We start from the raw sequence: 17,603 nt of genomic DNA on the forward strand, positions 1-17,603 counted from the left end.
TGACAGAGAATCTTGTCAGCGGGTTCTCAAGCACATTACTAAAGAAACGTGAGTGGTTGGTTTCAAACCTATCCACTGAAACAGCCTGCCAAGTTTCGTGGTCCTTGAGTCATAGTGCTGCCAGTGATAAATATCTCAAGGGTTTGACATTCTAGTTTCTATCCTTCAAGCACAGAGGATTTTAATATGAAAAACGCCATTGCCTGCTGCGTATGAAAATGTTGCTCATGGCAGCAGAATAACATTGCCTTTTGGCCAAGGCTGAATGGATCCCATGATACTACAACTGTACCAGAGAAGTGCAGAAATCAGTACTGGCTGCAGAATTCAGCTGCTGGAGAATGCCAGCTTCCGTTTTGTCCTATTTAAAAAAAGGCAGGTTTCAGGACCACAATACCTCAAGGACCGCCTCTTTCCATATGAATCTACCCAGACCCTGAGATCATCTTCTGAGTCCCTTCTTCGTGTGCCTCCTCCTTGAGAAGTCTGGAGGGTGGCAACACGAGAACGGGCCTTCTCTGTGGTGGCTCCCCATCTGTGGAATGCTCTCCCCAGAGAAGTTCACCTGGCGCCTTCATTATACACCTTTAGGCGCCAGGCAAAAATGTTCCTTTCTAACCAGGCCTTTGGTTGACCTAATGGACATCCTAGACCCTTTTAAAATGTGGCTCTTTTTTCGGGGGGGGGGGGTGTTATTGGGATATTGTTCTTATTTTGATTTTATATATTGTGATCTTTTTGGTGAACTGCCCCAAGACCTCTGGGTATAGGGCAGTATATAAATTCAATAAATAAATAAATAATAAAATAATCCTTAAGCTAGGCCTGAAAGCGTTCAGGGAATGCTAGTGAAAGGAACAGGACGGGTCGGGGCAGAGTAGGGTTCCTAATAGTCAGAGGTGGGGCCTCAATACCCCATGTATTGTTTTTAATAGTTTCTTATATTGCGATGTTGTGCACTGTCCTGATATTTTAGAACATGGTGGCACAGAGATGCTTTTGTACGCAAAGTGCATTTATTTATAAAAGTATTTTCGTGCTGTCGTGGTATAAATGTAAGGCGGTTTTAGAGCTTTACCCTGTAACATCCTCATGCATCCTTCTGTCCCGCAGGTGAGAAACGCTCCAGCTTTGAAGTGAATTACAACCCCAGCTTTGTGTACGAGAAGGAGAGGGAGGCCATGTTGCAAGGATGCCTGCTGGATCAACAAGCCATTAACAATTCCATGGGCTACCTTGGCGCAGAAGCCCGACGCCCGCTTGTGCAGGCCCCGGCGCCCCCGACCTCGGAGATGGTGCCCGTGATCAGCAGCCTGTACCCCCTGGCGCTCACCCGCTCTGAAGTGCCCAATGGCAACCCGCAGGAAGTGGAAAAGAGCCATGCCCAGCTGAGAGAGAAGGCTATGTCTTCCGACAGAGGTCTTTCTCCAAACAACAGTGGCCAAGATTCCACAGACTCAGACAGCAACCAAGAGGAGCACCAGAGCCTTGCCTACCACCAGAACCAAGTGGCCCCTCCTCCTCTGCAGGCCCGTAATGGGCTCCTGGTCTACAAGGAGCACCCCAGGTCCTACGAGATCTTCAGGCCGCCCGTCGTTTGTCCTCGTGACGTCTTGAAAGTCTTCAACAAGGAAGGTGAACCCATTGGGGTCTACCGATGTGACCACTGCCGTGTCCTCTTCCTGGATTATGTGATGTTCACCATCCACATGGGATGCCACGGCTTCCGTGACCCTTTCGAGTGTAATTTGTGCGGCCACCGGAGCCATGACAAATACGAGTTCTCCTCCCACATAGTCCGTGGCGAGCACAGAATGGGACTGAAATGAGAGCAGAACTTCTCCCATCAGTTTCTGGGGAGACTTGTGGACCGTAACCTAAAACCAGTTCAAAACCAAGTTTGAGTATTGTGTGATTTCTACCCAACAACCTGGGGTGGGGGGTGGGGATGGGGAATTATAACTTTGTAAAGATGTTGTGAGTATTTCCTTGACTCCATGGATCCACAGTCTTCAGGGTTCCTTGTCCAGGAACATGGGGATTTTAAGACTAGTTTACATTTGTAGTGTAGCCAGATTTTTAAAATCCCTTTTTTTAAAAATGTGGAGAGATTTTGTTGACATTTTTATGTACCAGCTGTAAAAATAAAGGTTCCATCAGAGGTGAGGAATCTGTAGGTCCCAACTCACAACTCACATCACCCTTAGCCCTCAAAAATGTGAAAAATTAAGCGGTATATAAATGTCTTAAATAAAATAGACAAATATTGGCCATGCTCTCTGAGGCTGATGAGAGCTGGGAATCCCACAGTGTCTGAAAGGTCATCAGTGACCCAGCCCTGGGCTAGGCTCATGGTTTGCAATGCAGACCTGAAACAAAGATGGCTGCCCCCAACAGTGCTTAATTTCTGAAAACAACAACAATGGCAGAGGGAGAAGAAATGGTGTCAGGGCTTAGTTTCCAGCATTAGGTGCTTGGAGATGGCTGGACGTAACCCTGTGGCAATGGGTTTGTGAAGGCTCAGGTGCTTTTTGTTCATTTTTCAATTATTCCGAGACCTCAGGCCAGTTTATATAATCTGCAGAGCGAACTAAGAAAGTAGCTTTTCCACTTCATGTTGCGACCGAAGGAAGCTTCCCCTGATTGTCCTCCTGGCCCATTATTGTAGGGATGTTATTTCCATCTCTCTCTTGCTCTCGCTCTCTCTGTGTATGTGTAAAAGAGAGAATACACACACACACACACACACACACACACACACTCCTTCCTTCCTCTTCCTCCCTGTCTTTCAGTTCACATGTCATTATTCTTCAGGGGCATCTCGGTTTCTGGACAAATCACTAGTCCTGCATATTTAGAGTTGCCAGCTTGCAACTTCAGACAGTACTGACTACGGATGGGTTAATCTACCAAATTTCAGTTTCTCTCAGCTTCTTATTTTTTTCCAGTCATGTGTTCAGTTCTCAATATTTCCACATCAGCCATCAAATCTAACACGCACCTCAATTTTCAGAACCTTGAAACAAAAAGAGTATTTGCTGGCAAATGTAAGCGTGCCATCAAATCTGCACCTTAATTTTCGCATCGTAATTTGGCCAAAAAAAAGTGAGCATTAGATTCGAGTAAATACGGCATATGTGTTTGCATGCAGTTTTCACAACACGATTTTTCCTAAGATAATTCATTTATTTTCACACACAACACATACGTATGTGCGCACCTTGCCCCTGTATATGTATTTTGGTACATGTTACTTGGTTTGAGAACTTCACTGCAAAATTCAGAGAAGTGCAAATTTCAAAAGGTGGCTGTGTTTCAGCCTGTGAATTGTTTCAGAAATAGTGAGATAGGTAGAATCACCTTTAAAGGTGAACTTAATATAATTTATCTCCCACCCCTAGTTCTGACCCCACCTCTTAAAAGGGTCAGCAGGCAAAGCTAAGGATGTGTGCAGAGGAAGGCAACCAAGATGAATAAGGGTCTGGAAACCAAGCCTTATGAGGAATGGTTGAGGGAACTGGGTATGTTTAACCTGAGAAAGAGACTGAGAGAAGATATACGGTAATAGCTGTCTTCAAGTAGCTAAAGGACTGTCACATGGAAGATGGAGCAAGCTTGTTGTCTCCTGAACCAATGGCTTCAAGTTACAAGAAAGAAGATTCTGAGTAAATATTCAGGGGGAAACTTTATCACAGAAAGAGCTGTTTGACCGTGGAACCAACTCCCACAAGAGGTGGTGGACTGCCCTCCCTTTGAGGCTTTTAAGCAGAGGTTTGGATGGCCATTTGTCATGGATGCTTTAGTTGAAATTCCTGCATTGCAGAGGGTTGGACTACATGACCCCTGGGGTCCCTTCCAACTCTACAATTCTATGATTCCCCAAGTTGGCAGGGCTCATTTGACAAGAAGAAACCAAGCCTTTAGGGTCATTGGCCCTGTTTTCCGGAATACTCTGCCAACAGAGATTCAGCAGGCAACTTCTGTTTCAACTTTTAAATGCCTGCTGAAAACTTTTCCCTTCTATCAGGCTTATGCAGGCAATTAAGAATACGCGCTAGCTGATTTCTGATTTTAACATTTCATGTCCTTTTATTGTATGATTTTATGTATAAATGTTGTAAACTGCTGTGAATTTTTATAACCTTTATTTTTGTGATATTTTTTATGAATTTAAATATTTTTTTTATAAATAAGGGAAAAGGAAAGAAAACATTTAGGAAGTAGGGGGCATGGAGACAGACAGCTGCTCCACTCGCCCCAAAACACAGGGACAATTTGTTTGGGACCCCTGAGTGTAGCAGTTTGGAGCCTGGTTTCACCCCAATTTATCGGATGATCCCTGTATTGGGTAAACCTGGGTTTACAAGGGGAAAGCATTGAGATAGTTGTAACGTCCTGAGTTGTAACACAAATTAGGCGGGAACACAAACAGCAGCAAACACATAGTAAACTCTGGCATTGGCAAACCCACATTCTGGATTTGGTGAAAAGTCATCAGGAATTAGTCTGAAATTAAAGGTGTACTGTTCAGTTTTACCTAACATCTTGAGATAAATGTGGAGGCTTTTGCTGGGGCAAAAATGGCAGGTTAATTTTGAAGGACCAGAAAGAAATTTTATGACTAGCCAAATTTCCCAGTGAGGAAGATTCCAAACGTCCCTGTGTTGCCACCATTGTTGTTGCTGCTGCTGCCTAATGGGTCTCTCAAGGGAGAAACGTGGAAGGGATTTTGAGGACAGCAAAAAAGCGTTTGTAAAAGACCAGCAAAAATTCCCAGCAGGGTGGGGGTGGGGGTAGGGGAGCCCTTAGTATCCTTGCTTGTGAACCTTCCTTGGGAGTTGCTCTTGCCTCTGTTGAGAGTTGGCAGAAGGAAGCCACTGTTGTCTTGTGATAGGAAACCCTCCGCAGCCCATTCCATAGAAGCTGAGAAAGCCATTGTCTTATCTTGGAGGGCCACAAATGTGCCTCTGCATTAACATTGCTGCTTCCGACTACGCGTCGCTCTGACAGTGTTTCTGCTTTGAAAATAGATCTCTGCACTTGCTCTGGAGCTCTTTCGTCCCAGCCGAAGAATAACGGGAACCTGCTGTCAAGTATTCTGAGTGTGTTTGTTGTCAAAAAGTGTTATCTACAGTGTAAAGTGATGGATTTATTTTTTTAATACAAAGTGCTTTTTTCAGTACCCATGGCTCTGTATGTTTTGGTTTCTTTTTTTCGCCAAGGGAGGCAGCACACGGTTTGGAGCACATCTTCCTGAACCGGAAAAACATTGGATTCTTATCTCATAATGCACGATCAAGCTTTCTTTAGCGCCTCAGCCCTTGCTTTTTCCCTGCAGGGCCAATTGCAGTCATCAGCAGTCGTTAACAGCCATCTACAGGTTTACCACTCCCATCAGCCCATCACCCATTCCCACCCCCACCCTCTGTATATACATAAGGGACGGACTTCTGTTTCAAGTGTATCTGAAGAAGTGTGCATGCACACGAAAGCTCATACCAAAATAAAAACTTAGTTGGTCTTTAAGGTGCTACTGAAGGAATTTTTTTATTTTGCGAAAAAATGCAGTCAGTGTACAAAAGTCACTTGAGACGCTTCAAAGCGGAGACGACTTAGCAACACCCAATTGCCACTGTCCCGAGGAGGCACGGCACAGAGGGAGCCCACTACAGCTTGCCTTGCAAAGCAGTGCCTGGGCACACTCACACACACACCACAGCCCTCCTTTCTTTCCCCTCCTCCTTTCCACCTGACCTGGGAGCCGAGCTTTAGCTGCATGCTGGAGCCAGGCTCCAATGAGGGAGCCTGTCGTTGGGGTGGCTGGTCACACCCATTCCAAAAAATGCCCCCGCCCCTGCTATGCCACTGCTTCCCAGTGCCTCTGCATATGTTTCCGTGGGGCCAGTTTGCTGGCATGGGGCATTGGGACATTCCATAAAATCAAGTCAGAAGACATGGCAGCTTTAGGAATTCGGGGACCATCCCAGCAAAATCGGGGCAGTTGGAGGGTATGCCGTATTGAAATTGCAATCGCGTGTATATAATAATAATAATAATAATAATAATAATAATAATAATAATAATATATCATTTATACCCCACCCATCTGGCTGGGCTTCCCCTGCCACTCTGGGTAGCTTCCAACAAACATTAAAATACATCAAATATCACAGATTAAAAACTTCCCTAAACAGGGCTGCCTTTAGGTATTTTCTAAATGTCAGGTAGTTGTTTATCTCTCGTGACCTCTGATGGGAGGGTGTTCCACAGGGCAGGCGCCACTACCGAGAAGGCCCTCTGCCTGGTTCCCTGTAGCTTTGCTTCTCGCAGTGAGGGAACTGCCAGAAGGCCCTCGGTGCTGGACCTCAGTGTCCGGGTAGAACAATGGGGGTGGAGACGCTCCTTCAGGTATACAGGACCGAGGCCGTTTAGGGCTTTAAAGGTCAGCACCAACACTTTGAATTGTGCTCGGAAACGTACTGGGAGCCAATGTAGGTCTTTCAGGACCGGTGTTATGTGGTCTCGGCGGCCGCTCCCAGTCACCAGTCTAGCTGCCGCATTCTGGATTAATTGTAGTTTCCGGGTCACCTTCAAAGGTAGCCCCACATAGAGCGCATTGCAGGTATACTGGACCAAGGCCGTTTAGGGCTTTAAAGGTCAGCACCAACACTTTGAATTGTGCTCGGAAACATACGAGCATCCTGAGCACAAACAGTCATGGACGAGCATTAAGAAGGGTTGCAGCAGAGAGCTGGCTCAGAGGTGTGGCCTGGCTAGAGTGATTGGTTACTGCTCTAAGCAGGTTCCCCGGCCTCATCAGAAATAAGGTTAGTTTAACCTTATTTCTGATGTAGTGAGTTTCTGTGAGCAGCTGGAGACAACTACCCCCCCCCCAAGCTGCTCCTCTCCTGCCACTTAGTGTCTTCTCGCCATCCTTGAGAATTTGCATTGCAGCCTTTTCTCTCTCTTCCTCTTCCAGCCACCTTGGCCCAAGCTGCACCTTAAAGCCACCCACACACATCTTCCCACTTCAAGTGAGCACGCAACCACCGAAAAGGTGAGAAGTTAAGACCTATGGGTATCTTCTAACATTTCTTAAAGAGGTTTTCACAGCTCTTAGAAGACACTTTCCTATCCGTTTGCAAGGTGAGGGAGGATTCTGTGTCTTCCAGAGGCTGCAGTTTTCTTTCTTGGTAGACACATTGACACGAATTATTTCAATCTTAGAGTCCTTGGGCAGGGTATAAATAACAAATTATTATTATTATTATTATTATTATTATTATTATTATTATTATTATTATTCAGTGGGTTAGAGAGCAAATGTTTCTCAAGCAGAAGGCTCCAGAATCTCCATCTTAAAAGGATTTGGGGGAGAATGGCTACCTACACCTCATTGAAAGAGGGCCCGGATATTGCACGGCTTTTGCATCTGCCAAGATATATAGGTGCAAATTTAGAAATATTGTTTTAATATACGGTAGTTAACTACAAGTTGGATAGGAATATGGTGTATGTCATCACAGTGGGGAAGACCCATGGGTCTGCAGTCTTATCTGTTGATAGGCAGCTTCAAAGTTCCTGGTCTCCCTTCACTGGGTTAATATTTTTAAAATTGGACTTGCCCTTCAAAGAGAGAACTGTCCTCTGCCATATAAGACACACGGCCACCCTACTTGGGTAGGTAGGAGTCCTGGGGAAATTTGGTATTGTTGACTTTGGGGAACTAATGCCAGACAGTGGTATAGATCAGTTTTCCCTTCCCTAATCTGGGGGTGGCCCAGGGTTTTTGCCCGAGCACCTGGACACTTGAAGTGCAGATGGAGGGAATGGCAAACATGTCTGTACTCTTGCTCTAATGGCACCCCTTGTCCTCCACAACCTGGTGCCCTCCATCAGTTGCTGGACTCCAAGTCCCATCAGCCCCAACAGACGGATGGTGCTCCCAAAGGATGATGGGAGTTGTAGTGCAGCAGCATATGGAGGACACCATTTCTGTGATTTCCCTGGAACTGTGCACTACTGCATTTCCATCCTACCCCACCCCACCCCCCGGTCCCTTATCCACAGAGTGGAGGAGCTCTTCTAATTTCTTCTTCACAAATTATGACGGGCGCTTGCTTTGCAGTCGACTATCTCCTCCTCTTCGTCTCCTCCTCCTCCTCCTCCTCCTCCTCCTCCTCCTCCTCCTCCTCCTCCACCACCACCACCACCGCAGTTACAGGAAGAACACCTGCCGGATCCACACTTCAGAAGTGTTCCCATCAAAGACCCCAAAAGGTGCAGCCAGCCCTGACGCTGTGGTTTCTGAGCATTTGAATAAAACTTTCCTCTCTTCAGAAATGTAGGGAGTGCAGGAGGAGGCAAGCAATCTGAAAAGAGCACCCAAGGACAGAGGCAAGAGGAGTGAGGAGGAACAACCTTGCTCGGGTTCAGCTTTGAAAGGCTCAGTAGGTTGCTAGTGCAATGCAGCTACTAAAAACAAACAAACCCAAGCCCCATTGAGTTCAATGGGGTGTAAGGGTGGCTAGTATGGGAGCCCCAGTCTCCAGTTGGAACAAATGGGTCTTAAAAATCCAGAGGAACATAGAAACCTACCTTTGCCCCAAGTCAGACCATTGTTCTATCCAAGTCAATATTGCCTGCACTGACTGGCAGCAGCACTACATAGTTTCAAACAGGAGCAATTCCAGGTTTCAACTGGAGGTGCCGTGGATTGAAACTGCAACCTTCTGCCTGCAAAGCAGACGCTCTACCGCTGAGCTACAGCCCATGCCCTAAATGTACATGCTTTTACCAAATCCTATACCGCTTTAGTCCATAGTCACGCCCTCACTGTCTATGCAGGGTTGCTCTTTGGTAGGAAAGAAAAATTATTTCAAGCATTACCCCTGTGTGAATGACCAACAATCTCCATGATGGAGAATGGATATGGTGTAACCCAGGCATCGCCAAACTCGCCCCCCCATATGTTTTGGGACTACAATTCCCATCATCCCTGGCCACTGGTCCTGTTAGCTAGGGATGATGGGAGTTTGGGGGTGCCTGGTGTAACCTGAGCACCCAAGCATCAGTAGATAAACCCTCACGTTTGGACAGCATGGCTCAGATGATAGGGTGTGTCACATGGCCTCTCTCTCTCTGACCTCATGTGTGCCAAATTTCAGTGCTGAACAGGGCACTGCTGAAATTGGAGAGCCCAAGGTCCTTCACTGGGCGGAGGAAGAACCTAGCCACCAGCAGGAGCCTTTTTCTCTGTGAATTTGTCCGATTCTCTTTTAAATCCACCAAAGATGGCTGGCACCGCCCACACTTTGTGAGCACTCATCCCTACATGTGGGGATGCTCTGTTGGGATGACCCACAGGCGACCCTGCTCACTGCCACCCAAACACTGCAGAGCCTCTTTGCCTTGCAAGGTCACAGCCTGGATGCTGTGAGAGAACAGAGCAAGCTGTTGCATCACAGAGTTTCCCTGCAAGCCCTGAGAGAGACGGGTTCGCTGCCTTCTCCTCTCCTCCTCCTCCTCCTCCCTGACCACAACAGAGAGTGGGGGGGCGGGGAGAGGCTGTGGCGCGAGCCTGGCTGTGCGCTCAGGTGGCGCCACTCCCTCTTCTCTCTCACTTCCTCACAAATGCCTACGGGGGCATCCAGGGCCAGGGGCAACGGGATCCAGCTGCTTGTCGCCCTCTGCCTGCGTCTCCCTTGCTCTCCTGCAGCTACAGGGTCCATGCTGTGACCATTTCCCACGGAGGGAGGCTGCTCACACCAGGGCCAGCAACAGTGATGAGGATGCTACAGGCTGTGGGTTTGTGAACCTGCTTCCTCCAGGTGCCTGGACCCCAGGTGCAAAGCTCCGTGATGTGCAACATGCAAAAGTGTTTGAGGGAGGGCTGTAGATCAGGGGCAGGGTTGCATCAGCCTTGCATGCGCAGCGCAAGATCACGGGTTCAATCCCCGGCATCTCCAGACAGAGCCGGGAATGAGCCCTGTCTGAAACCCAGAAGAGCTGCTGCCAGCTCCAGCTCATCCATAGCTCCTCTTTTTATAAAATAAATAAATATATATTTATTGATCTTATAAAAAACACGACAGAAAAACAGAAGAAAAAACCACAAAGTATACACAACAGAACAAAATACCAACATTACAATAAAAAAGTCATCAAGTCAATCTTATAACACAAATCTTTGTCGACTTCCTCTATTCCCTCCCAACTACGTTTCATTATCTTACTTCCTTAGTACTTTCCACATCTTGATTCCAATCTTTTTATCAATCATCTAAACCTATTTATACTCTTAATGTATTATCAATACTGTAAGTCTCTTATACCTATCTCGAAATACAATTCTATTCTAGTTAAATCTTAAAATTCAATACAATAATAACACTTAACTGAATCTTATTACAAAGCTCCTCTTGTTCCATGTCTAGAAAGGACATGTCTGTTTGTCGTACCGCTTTCCCCTCCTCTTTACTGCTGAATCAGAGCAAACATCAAGGAAACCCACTTGACATTTGCTCCTATTCAACAGTAAAGAGCGGGGTTTCCTGGGGGAACGTGGCAGGGCAAAGGGAAGAGTGGACAGGCCCTCAGAGTATACAATCCAGCGTATGTTTTCTAGTTTGAACCCTGTAGGGACGGAGGAATCTATCACAGTTTGATTTTCTCTCCATTTCTCATTTTTCAAATCTGAAGTTCCATTCTCCACATTTCCACATCAGCTTGCTTAAGAAAAGAAGAAAAGTCCTTATTAACATTCTGTTGTTAATTTCTCCTAATATACGCCATTTCGTATATCGTTTTGCTGGATGGGAAAACACTTTGTCATTTGTGTGATGACTTTTTCATATATTTTTCTCAAAAATTATTTCCTGTAGCAGAAATGGGTGAACTTTTGCCTATTAATGACTAAAATGAGGTATATTCCATTGAAATATTAAAAAAGGTTACGCACAAACCGTTTTTAATTTTTTTGTATGCCGTTTTACCATTTCATAAAATTGTATTAACAATTCTATATATATTTCGTATCAAATTTGGACACAACACCACATTCCGCAATGGGGAGTGTTCTTAGCAACATAGGGTATACAAATGTCACACCTGCGCAAGGTAAAAGCCCCTTTTTGGGACCTCAAAACTCAGCCAGCAGACCCTGCCGGGCATGCTGGGAAAAGAACCTACAGGAGAGGTAGCAAAACATCGTCCTCTAGTGGCGCCTATACTGTTACTGCAGCTAAGAAAAGCTTCCTTGTGTGTTTGATGACCCTATATAATGTTGTATATATGTGACTCTAAAGCTTGGGTTCAATTTTATATCTGCTTACAGTGACTTCAAAAATGGTCAAAAAACTGATAAATAAAATTGTTAAAATCATTTTGTGTGCGAGGTGTTTTTTTTAAATCAAATCTCTTTGAAAGTAAGATTTTATCTAATGAAAGCTCAGCAAATTATGATACAGGGAAATGAGGTTGTAAAAAAAGTCATCACCTTAGTGTGCCCTATTTCCACCAATATATGCATTTATAGGCACCCTCCACTTAGCGCATGCATTTTTGTACGCATTACTCGGCTGGAGAACGGCACTGCGTGAAGTTGGTTGCGTTTCAGTTCACATCTTGCTCTGGAAAGTATGAATTAGGTAGGTTCACCTTCAAATGTCTCTCAACCCATCCCTATACCACCATTTGTGCAATGTGAGCTGTTTTACTTAGGGCTCATCCAGGTGCCTGTGACTCAGTGCTGAGGACAGGGGAAAATAAACATAAGCATCGTGCTGGAATCAGGCCCAGGCTCAATCTAGTTCATCAGTCTGTTCTCGCAGCAGCCCACAGAACTCCATGAGGTGATTAAGTGCTGTCTGCGGCTGTGGCTCACTGCTGAGGCCACTCTGTGGGATTTTGTAGACATGCAACGGTTGAGTGGGGACGTGTTTGTCCTCCGCCCCCCCCCAATGAGGTTCGAACGCCCATCTCTTGTCTCCCAATCCCATGTCCTGTTCGGTGAGGTTGCTGTCGGTGTTTATCTGTGGCTCATTTGGCTTACTGGCGAAAAGGTCTTTGCCTCCTTGGGTAGGTCTTCAATCTTTGTGCCAGGAAAACGGTGTGCACTTTGCCCAGTCCTCCTGCTCAGGGAGATATGCGAGTCCTGCGTTACATGGAGAGTCCACAGCCTCCCGAGGAAGACCGTTCCACTGCCGTACAGCTCTCACGGTCAAAAAGGTTCCCCCTGTGTTTGGTTGGAATCTCCTTTCTTGGAACTCGAAGCCATTGCTTCAAGTTCTACCCTCTAGAGCAGGAGAAAACAAGCTTGCTCCCTTTCCCATGCGACACCCTGTCAGATATTTGAAAATGGCTACCCGTTTTCCTCTCAGTCACCTCTTTTCCAGGCTAAGCAGCTCCTTCAATTATTCCTCATGAGGCCTGGTTTCCAGACCCTTGATCATCTTGGTTGCCCTCCTCTCCACACACTCCAGCTTTTCAATATCCCACTTAAATTGTGGTACCCAGAACTGGACACAGTATTCCAGGTGTGTGTGGTCTAAGGCAGAATAGAGTGGTACTATTATTTTAAAGTTTATTTAGGGAAGAATTGCAAGATTAGTAGTATTTAGCAAAGGATTTGGAAGTAAGAGGGGGTTGTAGAAGAAAGTTAGATAAGTGTATTATGTGTTAAGATTTAGTTAAGTGACATTATGTTTTTGTGTTTTTAAGATTTATTTAGAATAGAATTATATTTTGAGATAATTATAAGAGATTTTGTGTAATGAGAAGGTATTAAGAGTATTATTTGGATTGGATAATTATGAAAAAGACTGGAATCAAGATTTAGAAAGTGCTAAGGAAGTGATATATAGAAACATAGCTGGGAGGGAAGGGAGGAAGTCGACAAGGATACGGAATATAAGATAGTTTGAAAATATTGTTGTTTTTGTTGTTTTGTATTGTCATTTATGGGGACCCAGGTGGCGCTGTTGGTTAAACCACTGAGCCTAGGGCTTGCTGATCAGAAGGTCAGTGGTTCGAATCCCTGTGACGGGGTGAGCTCCCGTTGCTTGGTCCCAGCTCCTGCCAACCTAGCAGTTCGAAAGCACGTCAAAATGCAAGTAGATAAATAGGAACCGCTACAGCGGGAAGGTAAACGGCGTTTCCATGTGCTGCTCTGGTTTGCCAGAAGCGGCTTTGTCATGCTGGCCACATGACCTGGAAGCTATACGCCGGCTCCCTCGGCCAATAATGCGAGATGAGCGCGCAACCCCAGAGTCGGTCACGACTGGACCTAATGGTCAGGGGTCCCTTTACCTTTACCTATTTTCATTTATTATGTTTTTTGTGTATTTTATGTTATGTTTTTCTATGTTTTTATTGTAAAAAAACCCCAATAAATATATTTTTAAAAAACACAAAAAACAACAAAAAATAGAGGGGTACTATTACTTCGCTCTCCTTCCTTCCTTCCTTCCTTTTTGTGTTGGGCTCCAAAAAACTGCTATTACCACCACCACCATCAGCAGCATCAACGTTGTTATTATTTCTTCCGAGGAGCTCAAAGTGGTATACAGCATTTTCCCTCTTCCTATATTACCCTCAAAACAACCCTGTGAGGAAGGCTTCGGCTAAGAGATGGTGACTGACCCAAGGTCACCCACTGAGCTTCATGGCCAAGTGAGGTCCAAGCCCCAGTACCCTAAGCACTACACCCCACTGGTTTCTGAGGAACATGACAGGAGTTTGTGTGGTCGCTGAATCCCTGCCTGTATGGACACCAGGGGTCTTGTCATAGCAGGGGTTGCTGCTGCCCGTGCTGCTTGGACTGGTAGACAGGGGGCGCTGTGGCACCACGGTGTGTGTGCTGTGATGTCATAACATTATACACTCATTGGCTCCCCCTGTGTAGAGGCAGCATGTGGGTGTCTTTGCTAGCACAGCCCCAGACTGGCGGTATTTTTCAGCCCACTAGGGCCACCTACATTTTACACCAGTTTTGTCTGCGTGTCCCCCCACCCCCACCCCCAGGCTGAGAATGTGTAGCAAGGGTGGCCAACGTGCCGCCCTCCAGATAATCATAGAGTTGGAAGGGACTTCCTGCCATCCTGATATTTGGCCATGCTGTCTGGGGGTCATGGGAAGTGGCCATGCCACAACAGCATATCTCAAGTCCCAGCCTAATGGGAATATAGGATTGCTCTGCCCACCTTCAAAATCCCACAAATTGTTGCGATTTGTCAGAGAAAAAACAAGGCTGACTGTGGTACGAGACTCTGAATATCAGGGTTGTGGGTTCGAGCCCCATGTTGGGCAAAAGTTTCCTGTGTTTCAGGGGGGTTGGAGTCGTGGCCCCTTCCAATTCTATGATTCTATGATTTACGTAAAACAAGCCTGGTTCTGGGAAACAGCTAACTTTCCCTAAAAACACCATTTCAAAGAAATCGGCCCCTCCATTATCTCCACCAATTATCTCCTTGAAAAACCCTCTTGTATTTATTTAGACTGAAGGTTCCCTTCGCCTTACAAGCCGCAACCTTTGCTCCCTCCCTCTGAGTGGCATCCGCTTTTTCAGTCCACGCAGTCATCAGAATTAGGTGCTCAGTTCAGTCATTTCTTTACAGTTTAAACCCCAAGTGGCTAAAAATACCGCGTCAGGGTCTAATAAGCACAGCTCGCTGGAGATATTTCTGTCTGGGACTGGGAACTGAAACCCCTAAGGCTGGTCATGGGCTGTCTACCTCAGGATCATGTGACTCAACCAACATGATGAGAGCACATGGCCACCCCCAATGTCACCCCCTTCTGCCTATGGGACCAAGGGCAACAGATGAGTAAAGAGCAGCTTCCAGGTATTCAATCTACAAGTAGAAGTCCAGAGGATGTGGAACAAAAACAAAACATAAACTTTCTGATTCCTTCTTCCTCCTTCTCCTCCCTTCCCTGCCCCCTGACGTGCTCTGCAAGAGTTCTGTGTCAAATGATCAAATCACCGTCATCATAATCAAATCCGCTGTTATCAATTTGCAGAATAGGTCAAGTCAAGAAGAGAAATACTTGCATGTGCCACTAGGTGTCATCTCTCTCACAGACAGAGACATTATAATCAGCAAACAGAGCAACTGATAATCTAGAAGCAAAGGTTCTCAGGTTTGAGTTTCCAGGAGAATTGATTTATCTTGCAGAAGTCTTGTCCTCCTGCACCCAATGAATGACCCACCACTGGGGTTTCCTTCTACTTCCAGGGTTCTTGTTATCACTAAACTACTACAGCTGCTCTGTGTGCATTGTGTATGGAAATTTACTCAGACTGCTGCATACCAACTGGAGAAGCACTTATTTGTTTGTTCCTTAATAATAATAATAATAATAATAATAATAATAATAATAATAATAATAATTTTATTTGTACCTTGCCCATCTGACTGGGCCCCCAATAAATATAAATAATTAAATGTCAAACATTAAAAACTCCCATATACAGGGCTGCCTTCAGATGTCTTCTAAAAGTTGTACTGCATAATTCTTTATTTCCTTGACATCGGAAGGGTGGGTGCCACCACCAAGAAGGCCCTCTGCCTGGTTCCCTGTAACTTTACTTCTCACAATTAGGAAACTGCCAGAAGGCCCTCGGCGTTGTACCTCAGTGACCGGGCAGAACGATGGGGGTGGAGACGCTCCTTCAGGTATACTGGGCCAAGGCCGTTGCGGGCTTTAAAAGGTCAGCACCAACACTTTGAATTGTGCTCAGAAACATACTGGTATGTTTACGTTGTTCCTTTTTATTATTTCCGGGAAGGATTCTTCATTTGACTTCTGCTATTACATATTTTGAGGGCTGTTTGAGGATGATTAGGGAAAGAGGGCAAGGAGAAAGATTGAGGAGAAATAGGCAACACACAAGAGCAGCAGCAGCAACAGCAGCAGCAGCAGCAACAACAACAACAACACCAAGAAAACAACCAAAAAGTAAACCTTGATTCAGGACTCTCAAATGCTAAAGGATAAAGAACGGGTGGTACCATGGGGTAAGACTTTGGGGCAGGAGGCCAGAGCAGCACTCAGCAGAATGACAGGAGGATGACAGTTGACTGGTGCCCATTGCAATCGGCAGGTAGGAAGGCAGAGAGACCGACGGAAGGTGGATCTAGAACTGGTGACAGAAAGAGCCAACCCCTGGCTGGGTGCAAATAAGAAGGCTGGCTGGCTGAGGATGGGCTTGAGGTTGGTGGGGCAGGCTCCCATTTGCCCTAATGGCCCAGTGTGTGTTGGAAGCTATATGACCATTTAAAGAGCCCTCCCATCAGACCATGAAGACCAGAGACTGACATTACCCCACTGTGGCACCACTGAAAAAAACCAGAGTGTTTCCAAAGTGTACTGTGGATAGAGATACATGAGTCTGTCACTTTTTGTTTCAGTTCCCTATAAATCATAAACTGATGAGGAAAAGGGGGAGAACTGAACATTAGACTGGAAAACAGGAGGTTCCAAAATTGACAAAATTTACCCATCCCGGGACACGGGTGACGCTGTGGGTTAAACCACAGAGTCTAGGGCTTGGCGATCAGAAGGTTGGCGGTTCGAATGCCTGCGATGGGGTGAGCTCCCATTGCTCGGTCCCTGCTCCTGCCAACCTAGCAGTTCGAAAGCACGTCAAAATGCAAGTAGATCAATAGGTACCGCTACAGCGGGAAGGTAAACAGCGTTTCCGTGCGCTGCTCTGGTTTGCCAGAAGTGGCTTTGTCATGCTGGCCACATGACCTGGAAGCTATATGCCGGCTCCCTCGGCCAATAACACGAGATGAGCGTGCAACCCCAGAGTCGGTCACGACTGGACCTAATGGTCAGGGGTCCCTTTACCTTTTTACAGTCCACATGATTCACAGACTGACTCTTCCTTTGGCTGGTTTCTTCCCAACTGCCAAGGTGTGTGCCAAGCGCCTCTGTGAGCTCAAAAGGGGATGGATCTGGGTGGGTACACACATACACACAGGGGTCCCCTGCCTCAACACCACAGTGGATCCTAGCCAGAGCATTTGGGGTAGCGATGAGAGAGATAGCCCCAAAATACTGGCACACACAGAGCCAGAATGGATAGCCAGTGGCCATTTGTGCCACAGGTGCATCTTCTGTTTGCAGCGGCAACAACTTGTAAAGGTTGAGATGGAGAGGGGAGTACAGTGGTACCTCGACTTACGAATGCGATCCGTTCCACGGCGCTCTTCGTAAGTCGAAACCTTCGGATGTCGAAGCGCCCATTTTGCGCATGCACGAAGCACGATTCTGTGCTTTGCGCATGCGCAGACCGCATGCGCTGCTTCTGCACAGGCGCAGAACACGTGCACGGCGAAAATACTTCTGGGTTTGCCAACTTCGCAAGTCGAAACCTTAGGAAGTCGAGGCATTCGGAAGTCGAGGTACCACTGTAGCTCCTTCTGATTGTCTTATTGCTGCTGCTGGATGGTAGAGTCAATCACCTGGGGCTTCACTCTATTTTCCAGGGACGTCCCTGATTTAGAGAAGCCGTCCTAGTTTCTGATTTGATCCCGAAACGTCCCACTTTTCCTTAGGATGTCCCTATTTTCATTGGAGAAATGTTGGAGGGTATG

General features: G+C 46.2%; 1 protein-coding gene across 3 annotated transcripts in view; it reads left to right on the top strand.

The window, feature by feature from the left end:
• Nucleotides 1–5,759, top strand: part of IKZF3 (IKAROS family zinc finger 3) — a 57,352-nt gene extending 51,593 nt beyond the window's left edge. For all 3 annotated transcript variants that reach the window (XM_035136255.2, XM_035136257.2, XM_035136258.2), the window contains exon 8: nucleotides 1,114–5,759. In XM_035136255.2, the coding sequence (XP_034992146.1) occupies nucleotides 1,114–1,829 (716 nt within the window). In that variant the 3' untranslated portion in view covers nucleotides 1,830–5,759. The remainder of the gene's footprint in view (nucleotides 1–1,113) is intronic.
• The last annotated feature ends 11,844 nt before the right edge of the window (nucleotides 5,760–17,603 follow it).

The sequence above is a fragment of the Zootoca vivipara genome, chromosome 13 (assembly GCF_963506605.1).
Source record: "Zootoca vivipara chromosome 13, rZooViv1.1, whole genome shotgun sequence".
NCBI classification, from domain to species: domain Eukaryota; kingdom Metazoa; phylum Chordata; class Lepidosauria; order Squamata; family Lacertidae; genus Zootoca; species Zootoca vivipara.